The 16,031-nt window shown below is 39.5% G+C and overlaps 1 protein-coding gene across 8 annotated transcripts in view; it reads right to left on the bottom strand.

Annotated features, from left to right (window-relative positions):
- Nucleotides 1-927: 927 nt before the first annotated feature.
- cfap46 (cilia and flagella associated protein 46) overlaps nucleotides 928-16,031 on the bottom strand; it is a 46,834-nt gene continuing 31,730 nt past the window's right edge. For 4 of the 8 annotated variants that reach the window (XM_081724792.1, XM_081724793.1, XM_081724791.1 and 1 more), the window contains 14 exons: nucleotides 15,781-15,857; nucleotides 15,325-15,488; nucleotides 14,677-14,780; nucleotides 13,760-13,845; nucleotides 13,365-13,529; nucleotides 9,043-9,122; nucleotides 8,786-8,846; nucleotides 8,509-8,544; nucleotides 6,808-6,910; nucleotides 6,589-6,701; nucleotides 4,171-4,252; nucleotides 3,867-4,003; nucleotides 3,522-3,599; nucleotides 928-1,273 (listed from right to left, as the gene is read on the bottom strand). In XM_081724792.1, coding sequence (XP_081580918.1) covers nucleotides 1,173-1,273; nucleotides 3,522-3,599; nucleotides 3,867-4,003; nucleotides 4,171-4,252; nucleotides 6,589-6,701; nucleotides 6,808-6,910; nucleotides 8,509-8,544; nucleotides 8,786-8,846; nucleotides 9,043-9,122; nucleotides 13,365-13,529; nucleotides 13,760-13,845; nucleotides 14,677-14,780; nucleotides 15,325-15,488; nucleotides 15,781-15,857 — 1,387 coding nt within the window. In that variant the 3' untranslated portion in view covers nucleotides 928-1,172. Of the gene's footprint in view, nucleotides 1,274-3,521; nucleotides 3,600-3,866; nucleotides 4,004-4,170; nucleotides 4,253-6,588; nucleotides 6,702-6,807; nucleotides 6,911-8,508; nucleotides 8,545-8,785; nucleotides 8,847-9,042; nucleotides 9,123-13,364; nucleotides 13,530-13,759; nucleotides 13,846-14,676; nucleotides 14,781-15,316; nucleotides 15,489-15,707; nucleotides 15,858-16,031 lie in introns of those variants that run through there. The other 4 variants (XM_081724794.1, XR_014126560.1, XM_081724795.1 and 1 more) reach the window with 4 other exon arrangements.

Below are 16,031 nucleotides of genomic sequence, written 5' to 3'. Positions count from 1 at the left end.
ACATAGTGAATTTAATTTACTAAAAACAGCGGATTAAAGGATTATGGGTAAGACTCTTATTGCCCTGGATATTCTGATAAACATATCAACCTTAATTAGCATTAATAATCAACCGTAACAAGGTTACATTTAAGAACTGCTATTGTCTGTTCAACAGTTTGTTTCATGCATTTCCTTTAGGGCTGACCCACACAACAGGCTTTTAAAATTAGAATAGTTTGCAGATTTTCATCACTTAGAACACTTGTACACTAAATATAAACATATGTTTAGAAAGTAGAAGCCCAAACCTATTGTTAGATGTGTTCTATTACATTTAGAAATGTATTCATCACTCAATGTCCAGCAATCTCTGCTTGTTTTGTTTGCCTTTGTTAGAAACAGGTCCTGTTCTGTTCATTCCATTTAATAACAGTCTCCATGCAGTTATATAGTGTCAAAGAGATGAGATGGTGGCCCACATATAGAACATAAGAGTCAAGCACAGAAACAGCAAACTTTGACAAAAGTAGAAAGGGAACCACGAACAAAACAAATACATACCACAACTAAGAATGGAGATGCTGTTCTATTACAGTGTCAGTAGAGCCAGTAAGGTATTAAGAAAAAAATGTAACATGGCAACTCATATGTTCCTGACATTGACCTGTAAATCAGCAATGTAATCATCTCAAAAATGTTGTAAATCAGTTTATAAGCTCGAACACACTTCTGAGTCAATGTAATAGAAAAAGGCTCAGCACAAATACAGTTCAGCTTTGACATGACAAAGGCTTTAAATTCTACTTCACATTTAATGATTTGTCTCCACTGAACATGCCACAATCCCCAACACTCTCCCGGAATACTTTTTGGCAGGGCATAGTTGACTAAAGGTAACCTTTTCATTTGTTCCAAATGCCTCTAATAACCTCTGAAACAGTGGAATCTATTCAAAGATTATATTTATTAGGAGCAATAGATCAATCCATAAGACATGCACAGCAAAAGAGTTAGAACAACATAACAACAATTATGAGAAAACAGTAACTGCCCATGTGGGTATTTGTTTGCATCAGTGTCTTCAGACATGGGAGAAATATTGTGGTATTAGACAATTTTCAGCATTCTTTACTGCAAGGCATGCAGTGGATTAAATCCCCCACACTGAATCCAGAAACATCTCCAGACATTCAGGTAACTACTAAATTAGGAAGCCCATAGATAATGAAGTTGAAAGCTGAGGGTGAACTCCAGCATGGTGCAGCCCCTGTACTCACAGGGTATGTAGCGTCTGATGGGAGAAGAGAGAATAATCAAACAATAAATAAAAATACAACTGTCCCAGCCCGTTACACTTTAATCTGTATAGAAGTAACATATAACTTTAATTTATATAGAAGTAACATATACATATATGTTACTTCTATACAAATTAAAGCTTAAAAGGCCTTCCATTCATCACGTCTTTGTATGTAATATACAGCCTGGCCAAAAAAAGGTCACACTCTAATATTTAGTTGGACCACCTTTAGCTTTGATTAAGGCATGCATTCTCTGTGGCATCGTTTCCACAAGCTTCTGCAATGTCACAACATTTATTTCTGTGCAGAGTTGCATTAGATTTTCCCCCAAGATCTTGTATTGATGATGGGAGATTTGGACCACTGCCAAAGTCTTCTCCAGCACATCCCAAAGATTTTCAATGGGGTTCAGGTCTGGATTCTGTGGTGGCCAATCCATGTGTGAAAATGATGTCTCATGCTCCCTGAACCACTCTTTCACAATTTGAGCCCAATGAATCCTGGCATTGTCATCTTGGAATATGCCCATGCCATCAGGGAAGAAAAAATCCATTGATGGAATAACCTGGTCGTTCAGTATATTCAGGTAGTCAGCTGACCTCATTCTTTGGGCACATAACGTTGCTGAACCTAGACCTGACCAACTGCAGCAACCCCAGATCATAGCACTGCCCCCACAGGCTTGTACGGTAGGCACTAGGCATGATGGGTGCATCACTTCAGCTGCCTCTCTTCTTACCCTGATGTGCCCATCACTCTGGAACAGGGCAAATCTGGACTCATCAGACCACATGACCTCCTTCCATTGCTCCAGAGTCCAATCTTTATTCTCTCTAGCAAATTGAAGCCGGTTTGCCGGTTTTTGCCAGTGGTTTTCTTAAGGCTACACAGCTGTTTAGTCCCAATCCCTTGAGTTCCCTTCGCATTGTGTATGTAGAAATGCTCTTACTTTCACTATTAAACATAATCCTGAGTTCTACTGTTGTTTTTCTATGATTTGATTTCACCACACGTTTAAGTGATCGCTGATTACGATCATTCAAGATTTTTTTCCGACCACATTCCTTCCTCGAAGATGATGTTTCCCCACTGTCCTTCCACTTTTTAATAATGCGTGGACAGTTCTTAACCTGATTTTAGTAGTTTCAGCAATCTCCTTAGATGTTTTCTCTGCTTGATGCATGCCAATAATTATATATATATATATATATATATATATATATATATATATATATATATATATATATATATATATATATATATATATATGTAAAATGACAAAATTCTTCATACACATTTTCATTTCTAAATAACAAGACAGTCCTAGATGTAGTTTCCATTGCTTTGACAGCCACAACCAGATTCCAGTTGTGTAGTAAAAGAGGGCTGATGCACCTAAAATATCCTTATCTGTCCACTTCCAGTGCATCTGTGATTGCATTCATTAGCCACTGCTGCCCTTTCAGCAAGTGATCACATGCTGATTGTGTCTAAACAGTCAGATCTAATCAATCATTTTGAGTTGTGTATGACTCAGTCGACCCTGTCTCAGTTCTACAGATCGGCCACTGAAAATTTAACCTCATCCATAACTGTGTTTCAGCTCAGCTGTCTCCTGCTCGAAGACCAGACCGCAGCAGACTGTGTGTGCAGTGAAAGACTGACTGGTCAGCAACAGCTCTCAATCCAACTGCTGCATGACTTCAGGGACATGAAGCAAGCTAAAAAATCACCATGGAAGCTACACACATGGAAAACTGTGTGTTCCAGGATCACCTCTCATGTAAACAGTACTGTTCCTTTAAAACCACAGAATCTGAACTCTTTTCTTTTTACCCCAGTGACAGTCAAACCACCATACACAGAAATGATCGTTCCCTGATGAATAGTGTTATGTGATCTGTTGTATTTATTGTTTTTATTAACCCGAACTCTATTGTTTTTACTACTTTAGTAGGTTTTCGTGTTTTCTTGTTTCACATTATATGCTCTTGGGTTGATAATTTTAAAAAAGGTTTGTTTTTTTTACATTTGGGGAATAAATTGATCTGTCTCAGCATCACTTGCAGATATATTTGCATGGCACATGAATGCAATGGGATTTGGAGAGAATAGAAACACTTCATAATAATAAAAAAAGAACACACACCCATGCACAAATTCCCACATGCCCACACAACTTTCCACACCCACCCACACAAGCATACACACAAACCTCTCTGCCCTAAAATCTCTCACCTTTTTTATTGATCTGTGTCATACTCATCCGTAAAGCATGAACAGTCTGCCCAGACATCAGTCCTGTTTTCAGGAGATCTGCATAACAGTGACAAAAAAGTGTACACACACACACACACACACACACACACACACACACACACACACACACACACACATACACACACATACACACACATACACACACACATACACACACACACACACACACACACACACACACACACACACACACACACACACACACACACACACACACACACACACAAAGACAATCTATAAATGCAAGTGCTGTACTTTAATGTGAATATATGTGTTATGTTCTCTACTACACACAAAACCTACTCTCCATGATGACAGCTATGTTGCGAGCATTAGTCCTGGCACTGCTGGACCACTGGTTGAGCAGAACAGAGTGAACTCCACAGAGAGTAAGCAGATACACACATTCTAATGGTTCCTCCAGAGCCAGTTGGGTCTTACTGCACAGGGTAAGCGAGAAGTAAAGAGGAGGTGATTAGTGCTAGATGGTTCACATCAGCATTCTTAACATTACAGCAACTAAGAGTGGCAGATATGAGCCGGTAGGAGTTAATGCTGACACAAATGAAGTCTCTTACTACAGATAGAATAATGTATTTATACTCACCCCTTCTGGGCATTCTGTTGAGACTGACGCAGTATACTAGTGTCCATGTGAACTAGTTCGAAGAGTATAGCCATCTGGCATTCTAAAGAGAGGATTGAGGATAAGTTTCAAGTTTGGTTTATTCGTCACATACATAGTCATACACAGTATAACTCGCAGTGAAATGGTGGATAAGGAAAATATCACAGTGGGATAACACAGTGTACTGGATATAAGATTAGCAAAGCTGTTAAATGTGACAAGTTCATTACTGTCCAAACATAATAAATGGTAAAAGGTCTGCGTAACTTAGCATAATCAAATTAACCTCATCATTGCATACGTGCTACAAACTTTGCAGACACATTGGAAAGCCGCTCTTTGAACATTAAGTCTTACGTTTAAAATATTGTAGCTCTTTTAGAATTATGATATTTAAACATAAGGCTATTACATCCTGTTTAAAGGTAAAAAGCCATGTTAACACATATAATTGTCTGAGCAGATAATGGACAAATTGGGAATGTCCATGCAGATGGCTTAGCTGACAATTATTCAATAAAATAAACTAATGTGTAGCCAAATAAGAACAAAGGCAAATTACAATATCTACAGGTAAAATTGCCCATATAGACAACTAATAAAGCTTGTTACAGCAGTTTGACTTATTCTTTAGTTAACATTCACACCAGGTGCGACATAAGCTTTATCATAGGTGAATGACAATGCCCTTTTATGACTGCCATGTGACTATTTAAGAGAAGGTTATGAAAGGCCAAGAGAAAGAGTATGCAGGGCTAGAGAACCAAACAGTAATACAGTCACATAATAAAGCTTCATTGATTTTACCACACGGGGGGTATTTCTATTTATAAACTTTCACCCCCCCCCAATCCCCAATAAATGTTCATCCTTGTCTACTATCACAGGACGGTGTAACGATATATAGAATTACATTCTAGTGTATAAAAGATTTTCTAAAGTACGTAGTTCCAGTTCTCCATTGCTCTGTTAATGGCTCCTTCCACATATAAAGAGATAATAAATGTATTTCTTCTGAGATGTAAAAGTATTTTATCTGAGTGGGAAATGAGGATGAGGAAACAACATGTTATTTCATGAGTGTCGGTGGCCCTTTGATAAAGCCAGTTTGATTTGGATAGATAAAACGACATAGCTCTTTCAAGTCTTTCTCAAAACTTTGAGGTCTGTACTAATTACAGTTAAGGGCAATAACATGAGTGTTAAGTACCTATTTATCAAGGGGCAGTGGCAGCTCAGTGGTTAAGGCACTTGATTTGTAATTGGAAAGTTGCTGCTTCAAGCTCCACCACTGCCAAGTTGCCACTGTTGGGCCCCTGAGCGAGGCCCTTAACCCTCAGTTGCTCAAGTTTTACTCAGTCATAATTGTAAGTCGCTTTGGATAAACGCGTCTGCTAAAATGTAAATGTCAAAAGTAATACTGATGGTGCAGTATTCACTTGTGATAGAATTAAATGGGGTCTATTTTCACAACCATTTTTATGAATAGAGAAGAAATGATTGGTCAAAAATATTCAAAGAGCTTGAAATCCATCTATACCTAAGATTTATTGTTTGGCACTGACTGACATTATTAGTTAACAATGCTTCTAAGGGCTCTACTTGGATTGTAGTTTTGATATTTGCATAAAAAATGTTGTACTTTTTGTTGTATGTTGTACAAAAGATTCATTTAGTGATATGGGATATGGGAATGTTATTTGCTCTGCAAGCATTCTCAATGGATATGAATAATTGATGTGCTTAAACAATGTATTGTCAATAGCTCAATTTCACAATTATGTATTCTAAGTCCAGCAGCTCTGTATCACTGTCTTGATCAATAGAAGCGATCCATGCAATCAATATATCACCTGGTTGCATAAAAACAAACCATTATGTTTTGCCACATGTATAGTACAATAATTATTTTCAGGATGCAAATAGTTCTCAATTTTAAATGTCTTGCTTTTACTAAGCATTCTATTGTTATTTGAAACCAAACAAATCATTCTAGTAGTCTATATTTTCACATGGTGATCAATTTGCTGTCTGCACTGACTAAATGTGACGTGCTGTATTTTTTAACTTGTTATTCATCCTTTCTTTAAAAATAAAGAGTAAGAGAGATAAGCACTGCAGCTTTCTTTTTGTTAGCTGATCTTGTGCAGATGAGTTTTGAAATGATTAGTAAATGACTGGATTAATGTGGAAACCTTTTCAAATACACTTTTGTTAATTATGAAAGTTTTAAGTTGTACTCAGTCTGCTAGAATGCTTAAGTACTCTGGTCACCAACTTAATTTCTGGTAACTTAGTGGAGGCTTTAAGAAGTGAAATAAATAACTACTGGAAAAATAACTTTTAAAATCCTTGTTGAATGAAATAACAAAAAAGATGGAGGATGTAAAGACATACCAGTTAAGTTAAAGGTGGCTAGTCTGGCAGGCGGGATGTAGGCAAGAAAGCGCTCAGCACCGTAGAAGATAAAAGAACTGCAGTTTGTTAGCAGATGCTCCAGTTCTGCAGGACTGAGAAAGAATACACTAGCATTATTTAGATACGCCACTGACATCATATTTCAGAAAGGTGCAGCGTGTCTTCGCATGCAGAAACACATACGTGTGTGCTGCTCACCTATAGGCATGCTCATTGCCAATGACCCCTTCCCAGGTAGCTGTGAACTGTGGTGAGTATAACTCTAGAAGTTTCCTCATTCTGTCTGCTGGATTGGTCCAATCTGCAGTATCGGAAACCCATCAAACAATTCAATTAATATCTATAGTTCATGAAGAAAAAGTTGCAAACAAAAATGAGAGTGAATTGGTGGCATGGGAATGTCACTCTTTAATGTCTGGCCTCTAAATCATCAAGAGCTAGATGTCAGTTATGGAAGTAGCATGTAAATGTGGGAATAAACCTTCAGGGATCCTCATTATTCCAAGCTATAATTACAGCATCTGACACTGCTATCTAATCTATATACTGAAAAAATGGCTTAATAAAATTGCTTAGAAACGGTTTTATCAAGATCAACCACCCCTTTAATGTGCTAGTGGAGTTTAGGCACCAATGCATGATTAGAAGTGAAGATAGGGATAGTGCCATGTCTTGGACAGCCCCAACACACAGCTTAGCAAACAGAACATAAATCAAAGTGAGAGGTCTACTGGCTCGGCCAGCTTTCTGCAATAAGGCCACTCTGCAGGCTTCTCATATAAAAATGCTGTAGACATGGTCCTATAAATCCAGCACAGCACAGGGCCCCTCTTTTAATCACAGCAAGGGTAAGCAGAGAGCAATAAACATAAATATGAGTGAAACTAAATCCCCACAAGGCTGTCTCTATTGGTTATTTAAGCTTTCAATTGTGATATTCTTTATGAACAGTGCAGAACAGAATAAGAAAGCTAAAAGAATCAGTTCAATGAACTGTTCAGGGTCCTGTTTCACAAAAGCATCAAGTGTTAAGATCTTAAATGGAAAAGAGAGTGGTCAGTGTTATTCTCATGCTACCATTAAACTAAGGATTTTTTGTTATGAAGTTGTTGGGAAACCTGGCCCAGTTATCTTCCATTAAAGTATGCAAGAACAAAGAGATACTGTCATTTATATTTACATTTACAGCATTTAGCAGATGCTCTTATCCAGAACAACTTACAAAAGTGCTTTGTCATTTACTCATACAGTAAATGATAAATGTTATCTTTGGTATATCCAGCAACTGGACTTTGTGTGATCTGTGGTTTAGCAGAAATGGTGAAAGCTTCTTAAGAATTTGTCATTCATAGAAATTCAGTGCATTTCTAGCAGAAAAGACATTCGCTGGGCAAGTTTTCCAAATAGTTTGTAGGCATGGAAATGATCTGACTGTACTTTTGAAGACCTGGAAACCCCAGGATGCAACAACCTCGGACAGTTTTTCAGCTCCAGTTGTTTGAATATAGGGGTTGCCCTAATAGGAGACTTTTTTCCCATTACTTTTGGAGGTCAACAACCCTTTACCTATTTTCATCCCCCCACCCAGACCACCGCCAACTGGTGGATAACGAGTTTGACATGCATGCCATCTCATCTGTATATAACCCAGTGAAACAGTTAAGTCATGACTGACTTCATTTACATGGTGTCATTCAATAAAACTGTAGCTTGCTGTGTAATTTATTGTCTAACATTAAGTGCTGTAGCATCATTCGGAATCGCAACCTCACTAATTCTTAATAGTGAAAAGTCTCCCTCAAAGCATGAGTGTACAACTGCAAATTAGTTAATTTAAGATCTTGTATAGGCTCCTATTTATTTAGAGCATATTGGTTCTTGACAGCACAAACATCTTACCACTATCTCCTCCATCGTTGTATGGATAAGCAATATCTGTAAATGTGTTAAAAAATTACTGGCGTAATTCACCTTTATGACCAAACTGAAATTGCCCACACATTACAGAAATATTGCCAGTTAGAACACAGAAAAATGTATGACTCATATATGGGCCTGTCAACATGAGATCTTTACCACAGCAAATCCACAGCAAAAGTACTAATGCAGTGGTGATATATCACATGAGCCCCCCCACCAAAAGAAAGCAGAGAACAGTGTCAAATGGTCAGGATACATCTGAAGTTGTGTGCGTTTACTGGGAGAGCATGAGGAGGCAAGACACGGTTCACTGGTGCCTGAAGGCGAGAGAGAAAATACGTTAAGCGAAACTTTAGACATACTCACTTCAGAAGTGAGGGACAGGTATCCACAAACAGCATCATTAAGGAAAGCACATTTAATAATTAATTAAGCAGTTGAGCGCTTTGGAGATAGGTAAAGTAATATTCCATCACTATATCAGCTGCTGGCAGATTCATTTAGCTGGCTCACCACTTTGATGGCTTTGCTTTGATCTTCCTTCCCCTTGGCTGCCTTTCCACTTTTGGTCTCCTTTTTATTGTCACTTTCAACTGCCATAAACAGGAAGTAGTGTTAGAACCAAAAATGACTGTCTGGGTGGGAAGCTGAAATGACACATCATTAGCCTTTTGCATCAAACAACATTAATAATAACAAAACCATTACTAACTCTCAGACCACAAATGACATTTGGCATCAGTGATTGAGTTTGGAGGTTTGGAGTTGTAGCTGCGGTGCGTGTCTAATCCCAGCGCAGGTATTCATCAATCAAATAAAGAATATTAAGAATATTCACATACCAAAGAATCCAACATTTCAAATGGTGCAGACAAAGGACTGGGGCAGGGGGGAAGATTATAAAAAAAGGAAACAGTAATAAAATGTTTAAATAAAACATGGAGGAAAGTACACTATATAGAAATAACATATTTAATTGCAAACGTCTGTTGTCTTTTTGCCTACTGTATCCAGCATTTTCCAAGTAACTATATTGAATATCAAGTACCTGCTTTGGTGAGCAACTCTTATATCTTCCTGTCATAATGGTAAACTACTGTCAAAATTATGGTAATGGGGGTTCAAGGTAAGGAGGTTTCATTCTTCTTGTTTTAAGTGTTAGTGTGACTATCTATTGGGGGAAAAACAAACATAATGGGTACAAATGTGTATACAAGCTCCACACAATTCCACATCTTTGCACATGCACACACAAACAAATACACAATGCTTATCTTCAGTGTTAAACTTGTATCTGATCTGGCGTTGCACTCATTTGAATTGAACCTTTGGGTTCACTGGCAGTGTGGTTGTGTAAATCACTGTGTTCACTGGGGATGGCATGGTGGTGGGTTTAACTAAATGATCCAACCTTTTAAAAACATGCGAGCACAATGATTTTTGAATGAAGAAATACATACACATATCACCTATTTGCATAGATCATAAATCACAACTTTCAGATGAGATCCAGCTCAGAAAGTGACTAATAGCAAGTAGTGCTTCAATTTCGAATCTGATACATATACCTGTATGTAGATAAAATGATAATGATAATGAATCCACTGCAATGTCAGCATTATTGTAATAATGCTCAAGAGTTATAGAGTTTATTGGAGACAAATGACTAATGGGCCCTTCTCTCTAATTTAACTTTAAGTGGATTACTGGTTACAAGTACCATTTTAGGCAGGTCCCTGGTCCAAAAGCTCTGGTTATTTTACAATACTTAATCATCATGTAACCACGTTTTCTGCATATGTTACTTTAAATGAATTCCACAATCTAATGGAAACTATTCAGGCCTACAGTTCCAGATTATGTTCCAGATTATGCCTGGAGTGTACTAATCAATTTGGTATAATAATCTAAAAAAAGTGGGCTTTGTGGTGGCCTGAGTACTGTCATACTGGCAGAAATAGCTGGAGCAATAACCGTATTCCGTCCACAGCCTACCAGACACACTGACGTCAACCAGCATCCAGAGCCCTGTAGCATAGCGCTGTTTGGATCCCAGACATACTCAGTGGCCCAGGTCCTATTCTCCCTCATCATAAGATACATTAAGTGAAGTATGCACTGGTGATGTAATGGTGTTGGAATGATAGTAACAGAGTTTCTGAGATGTAGTTATGCCTGATACTTTATGTTTCAGGTGGAGTTTACTATTGTTGCTGTATTTGTTTCTTTAAAACAAATAAATATGATTCTTTTGTGAGATATCTTTATAGATTATATTTATAAAACTCCATTCTTGTTAACAGGAATATATTCTAATTTACTTGTAATTTAAATTTGTGCTGTGTGTTAAATATTGGTTAAATAAATGGGACAATTTTCCAGTTCAATAGTATGTTTCCAGAAATGTTTGGCCTTTGATGAGTCAGAGAATAGAGTAAAGCTTCTTAATTGAATGTAAGTGAGGACCTTCATCTTCTAATCTGACAAAGAACACGCACAAGGCAAGTTACATATACACAGTATAAGATGTAAAAATATTCTATGCCATTAGAACTCCATTAGACTTTCACATATTGCCCTGCCTACTTTCTTCATCCTAGGAACCACAAGACAAGCTCTTCTCAAGGGGTCATCAGGTAAGCACCTCGTTTTGTCAGTGTTTCACTGAATTAAGAACACGGCCACCATGGCACAGCTCCCTTCCCCTTGACTCCCCCCCAAGTCTGTGTGATGTCTTGTTGATGTTTGTGTGCGTGTGTGTGTGTCTCCTTATCACCACGTCCCTCCCTTGTTAATCGGGTATGTGTCAGACCTGTCCGTTATTGTCCTTGTTAGTGTATGCATTTACGATTCTGTTTTGTGATTGTCCTTTGTTGGTGTTTCATCCCGTGTATGCTGGGTTTCAGCTAGCCCCGTGTGCTTTTGATAGTTATCACTTGTTGCATTCTTGTCCTGTTTTCGCCAGCGTTTTTGTTTTTTTTGTGTTCAATAAACGTTTTTGTGATAACGACAGCTTGCCTTTGCTTCCTGCTTCTGCCTCCTCAACAACTGCCATCCCTGGTCACTAAGGTTGCACCCAACCCCACCAACACTATTCATGCATGCTAAGCGCCTCCAGTTCCATATGGGCTTTATGTTTCAAGTTTCAAGTTTCAAGTTTGGTTTATTTGTCACATACATAGTCATACACAGTATAAGTCGCAGTGAAATGGCTGAGAGTGAAATATGAAATGGTTATGCACTATGCCCATAGCGCACACAACCTGTAAAATTCATGATGGCCTTCCCAGTGACTAAGGTCGTTCCTAGCCCCACTGGCACCGTTAATGCTGCCAGTTCCACATAGCTTTCACCTAGCAAGCTTTACACAACCCCCCCCCCCCCCATATATACCATGGCATATTTGAATTTCAAAAGATTATAGGGATGTAAATCCTGACTGCAGTCCCTATTACAGAACTCTCGTTAGCAGAGTATTATTAACTGGGGGCTTTGTGAGCAAGGATGAGGAGTAAAAAGAGATTAGTGAGCTTCAGATGGAAAGTCATCAGGATGCAGTAAGACTTTCTTAAAATAGTCTCATTTTTATGACCCACAGTAATGTTCTACTTCAATTTTCTCAGTTGGATTGGTTATTTGTATTTTAATCTTGTAAACATTGTGCAAACAAACCAGAATCTTTAAGGAACTGAAACTCCAGAATGTGCATAGGGATTGAGTGCAAATATGACTATGTTATCTAAAAGAGAATCCTATCTATGTCCCATATAGCAGGGTTAAATAAAGAAGTTAACCTATCCATTATGTTACACACTGGGAAGATTGTCATTTTCTCAGTAGGAGTTATCAAACAGCAATGGATAATGTATTGATATAAAAAAAATTGTTTTCAAGTCATACTGCCTAATCAAATAATAGGTTAAAGAACACTATAAGTAGGAAAAAAGACATGAAATAGCCTATTTTCAGACAATGCCATGCTGACACTGATACTGAGATACTTTTGGAATTCAGGTAACAGGAGCCTTTGTGGAAAATCTGCATCACAGGGAAGCAAAGAGGTGCAGAATCTGAAGTACTAGATAACCAAAGCAGTAAAACAACAGCTGCCAAAGACCTCTTACAACACTGCAACATCTACAGTATATTTACAGAATTTGGCAGACATCCTTATCCAGAGTTACATATATATTCAATACTGAGTGTGCACCCAGGGACTGGAATTCATGACCTCGCTCTTCCAAGCACTTTACTCTACCTGCTCTAGCAGTTGAGTGACAAAAGCTTAAAGCATTGGTGCTTCAGGAAGTCTTACATGTACTTTCATATGATCCATCCTGTAGCAGTTAAACATGTCACAGAAAAAGCACTCATCCTAAAATTCTTTGAGAATATGTCTCAGAGACCTCGTTCAGAGAAATTCTTTCCTAGAGAACTTTTTCTGATGTAGTAGATCATGTGCCCATGTTTATGATGTGCATGAGCAACTGTTTTTTCCTCAGACATTCTAATAGTAGTCATAGTTGTTCCATTATATCAGTAAAAGCTTTTGAAAAACTGGGATATACTGCTCACTCTGCATTTCAAATGTGAAACACAAATATTACACATTTTGTCCTAAAACTGAAGAAAAATTTTAGAATGCATGGGAACATGCAATTTGTGGATCACATTGTAAGCCTTCTGTTTTAGGGTTTAGAAGATCAGTAGATTCACAGTTTATCTGCAGAACAGTGTTGCATGTGGAAAGGAGTTCAGTGGAAAGTTGTGCTCCAAGAGTTACCATCCTGGAGCCTGCAGTATTGGACTGCCTCAGGAAGGTGCTGCTGCCTTACCTGCCTCATCTCTCTGGAGGCGTGAGTGGAAAACCTGCAGGGAGAAGTCCCGTGACACTGAGTCGATTCCCTCGCCCTGTAGAATGGCCAGAGCCTCTAATGGCAGCTCCAACAGCATCCTGTCTGCTAAAATCACCACGCTCTCCCCATACTCTGGAGAAGATGCTTCAGAAAAGAAGTGTGCGCATACACACACATTAGGTCTCCATACATAAAGCTTCCATGCCTGATCTATCCTGGAGAGAACACTCTAGCCAGAAAAGGTCAGGAAGTCAGTCTGTGTTATCTATAGTTATACTTTGGTTTAGTTTGACATTTTAGTGTGAAGTTGAGCTGTGCTGACACTGGGTCTGGGTGTTGTGTAAACATGCATGTAGCAGGGGTGCCGTGACTACCAGGCGGAGGTTTGTCTGTGTTGCCTCTCTCCATCTTGTCTTTGGGCCGTGGTGCCTCATCTATCGGGATGGATGGAGGACGCTGGCTGAGAGAGGGAGATAAGGAAGGATGGAGTGACAGGAGGGAGAATATCCCAAAGACAGGAGGAAATAAAAGTGAAAATGGGTCTGTGAGAGGAGGGAGGAGAGACAGCCCTGGGGAAAGTGAGGATTCACTCAGGTCAAGAGCTCCTATAGGCATGTACATACATCTACACACACACACACACACACACACACGCGCGCGCGCGCACGCGCACACACACACGCACGCGCACACACACGCACGCACGCAGGCACATACACACGCACACACACGTACGCACATACACACGCACACACACACACACACGCACACACACATGCACACACACACGCACGCGCACACACACAGGCACATACACACGCACACACACGTGCACGCACATACACACGCACACACACACGCACGCACACACACACACACACGCACGCAGGCACATACACATGCACACACACATGTACGCACATACACACACACACACGAACGCGCACACACACACATGCACGCACACGCGCACACACACGCATGCACGCAGGTACATACACACGCACACACACATGCACGCACATACACATGCACACACACACACACACACACACACTGCTTATATTTACTGAGACCTGTGGATCGATGCAAAGTTCTTCCTGAGTCACATGATTTCACCCAGAACAAAAATCCAAACAAACAGTGACACACATTATCATCTAGAACTTCAGATGCACGCACTGGGTTAAATCTGAGGGGACATTGAATTTTCTTACTTCTCTGTGTGTGTGTGTGTGCGTGTGTGTGTGTGTGTGTGTGTGTGTGTGCGTGCGTGTGTCCCTGAGTATACCTGAAGCATGAGAGGCTGAACTGTGAGAGGACAGGATGCAGATAGTCCTCCATTTCCTCTACTATGGCTTGAAAATGTACACTCAACTCTGTGTCAGTGCCTTCCTGCACAGAGTATAGGGGAGAGAGACATGTAAAGAGGGAGGAGAGAAAAGAGAATATGTTTACTCACTGTATGCAAAAATGCTCTCTTAGGAGTGTCACACAATGACAGCAGTAATGTTTAATACAGTTTCATACAGTGTTGTTTTGACAAAGCAATTATTGTGAAACAAAACAAGGTTAAGTGCACAATGTCATCTTTAATCTGAGGGTATTCACATCTATATTGGCTAAACTAGACAAATTAACATTATCTTAAATCATAAATAACAGCCAATACAGACATAAGTACCCTTGAGTGAAAGCAGAGAATTTAATATAATGGTCACTGCTGGTGTCAAATCCAATGTGCATGAGCCAAAACAAAAATTGTCAGTGTTCAATTGCTTAAGTGCTGCAGCGTATCCATCATCTTTCTATCATATCTACAAATAGGGAGCAGTATCATGACTACAAATGGAAAGCATTAGTAACTGTGAGTGTGTTTGTTTGTGTGTGTGTGTGTGTGCATGCATGCATGTGTGTGTGTCTGTATGTGAGTGAGTACAAGCTGCATGTTAAGGTCTTCCACTGCTGCAGTTCTGTTTTTGCGTGATTCTTTGAGCTGGGTGTGTGTAGCCAGGTGTCTTAAGGCTTGGGCCTGGTCTCGGAGCCGGAGCAGGACAGACGGTTGGACCTGAGCCTTAGCCACTCTGGTGCAGACTAACCCACCTGCAGCAGAACACAAACCTGCCGTGAGACTCACAGAGACCCAGTAACAGAGGTCACTGAGCCTGCTCAGTGGGGATGAAGCAGGGTGCTCGGCCCAGGGCCAGGCATTCAGCCTCCACTGAGCAATCCCAGCACTGGATTACAACTTTTCCCTGACACATTAAAAAAATAAACTGACGTTTATGCACTCTGTTCAAACACACATGACCGTATACATACAGGACATATGCTTGAACAGGAAATGGTGGTAAGGAAGTGTTGAAAGCCCCAAGGGAAGAGAGAGGACTCTCACTTGCTGTCTGCAAACTCTTTCCTTTCTGACTCTCCGTGGCTTTTGTTTTCTCATAGAAAGCCGCATACAGTACTGATCTGAAGAGAGAAGAGAATGCTTGCTGATTTAGAGCCAAATTTTAACATGGCAGAAATGTCCTCTTCAGTACATATTCATTACTACTATGAAAGGAGATGTGAATGGTGCTTGAGCAGTGTCAGAAGAATGTGATGGAGCACAAATAAGCATGTTATGTGTGTGCATGTGCACGT

The sequence above is a fragment of the Electrophorus electricus genome, chromosome 12 (assembly GCF_041902795.1).
Source record: "Electrophorus electricus isolate QZ-2024a chromosome 12, ASM4190279v1, whole genome shotgun sequence".
NCBI classification, from domain to species: domain Eukaryota; kingdom Metazoa; phylum Chordata; class Actinopteri; order Gymnotiformes; family Gymnotidae; genus Electrophorus; species Electrophorus electricus.
This window is presented reverse-complemented; position numbering and strand designations above follow the sequence as displayed.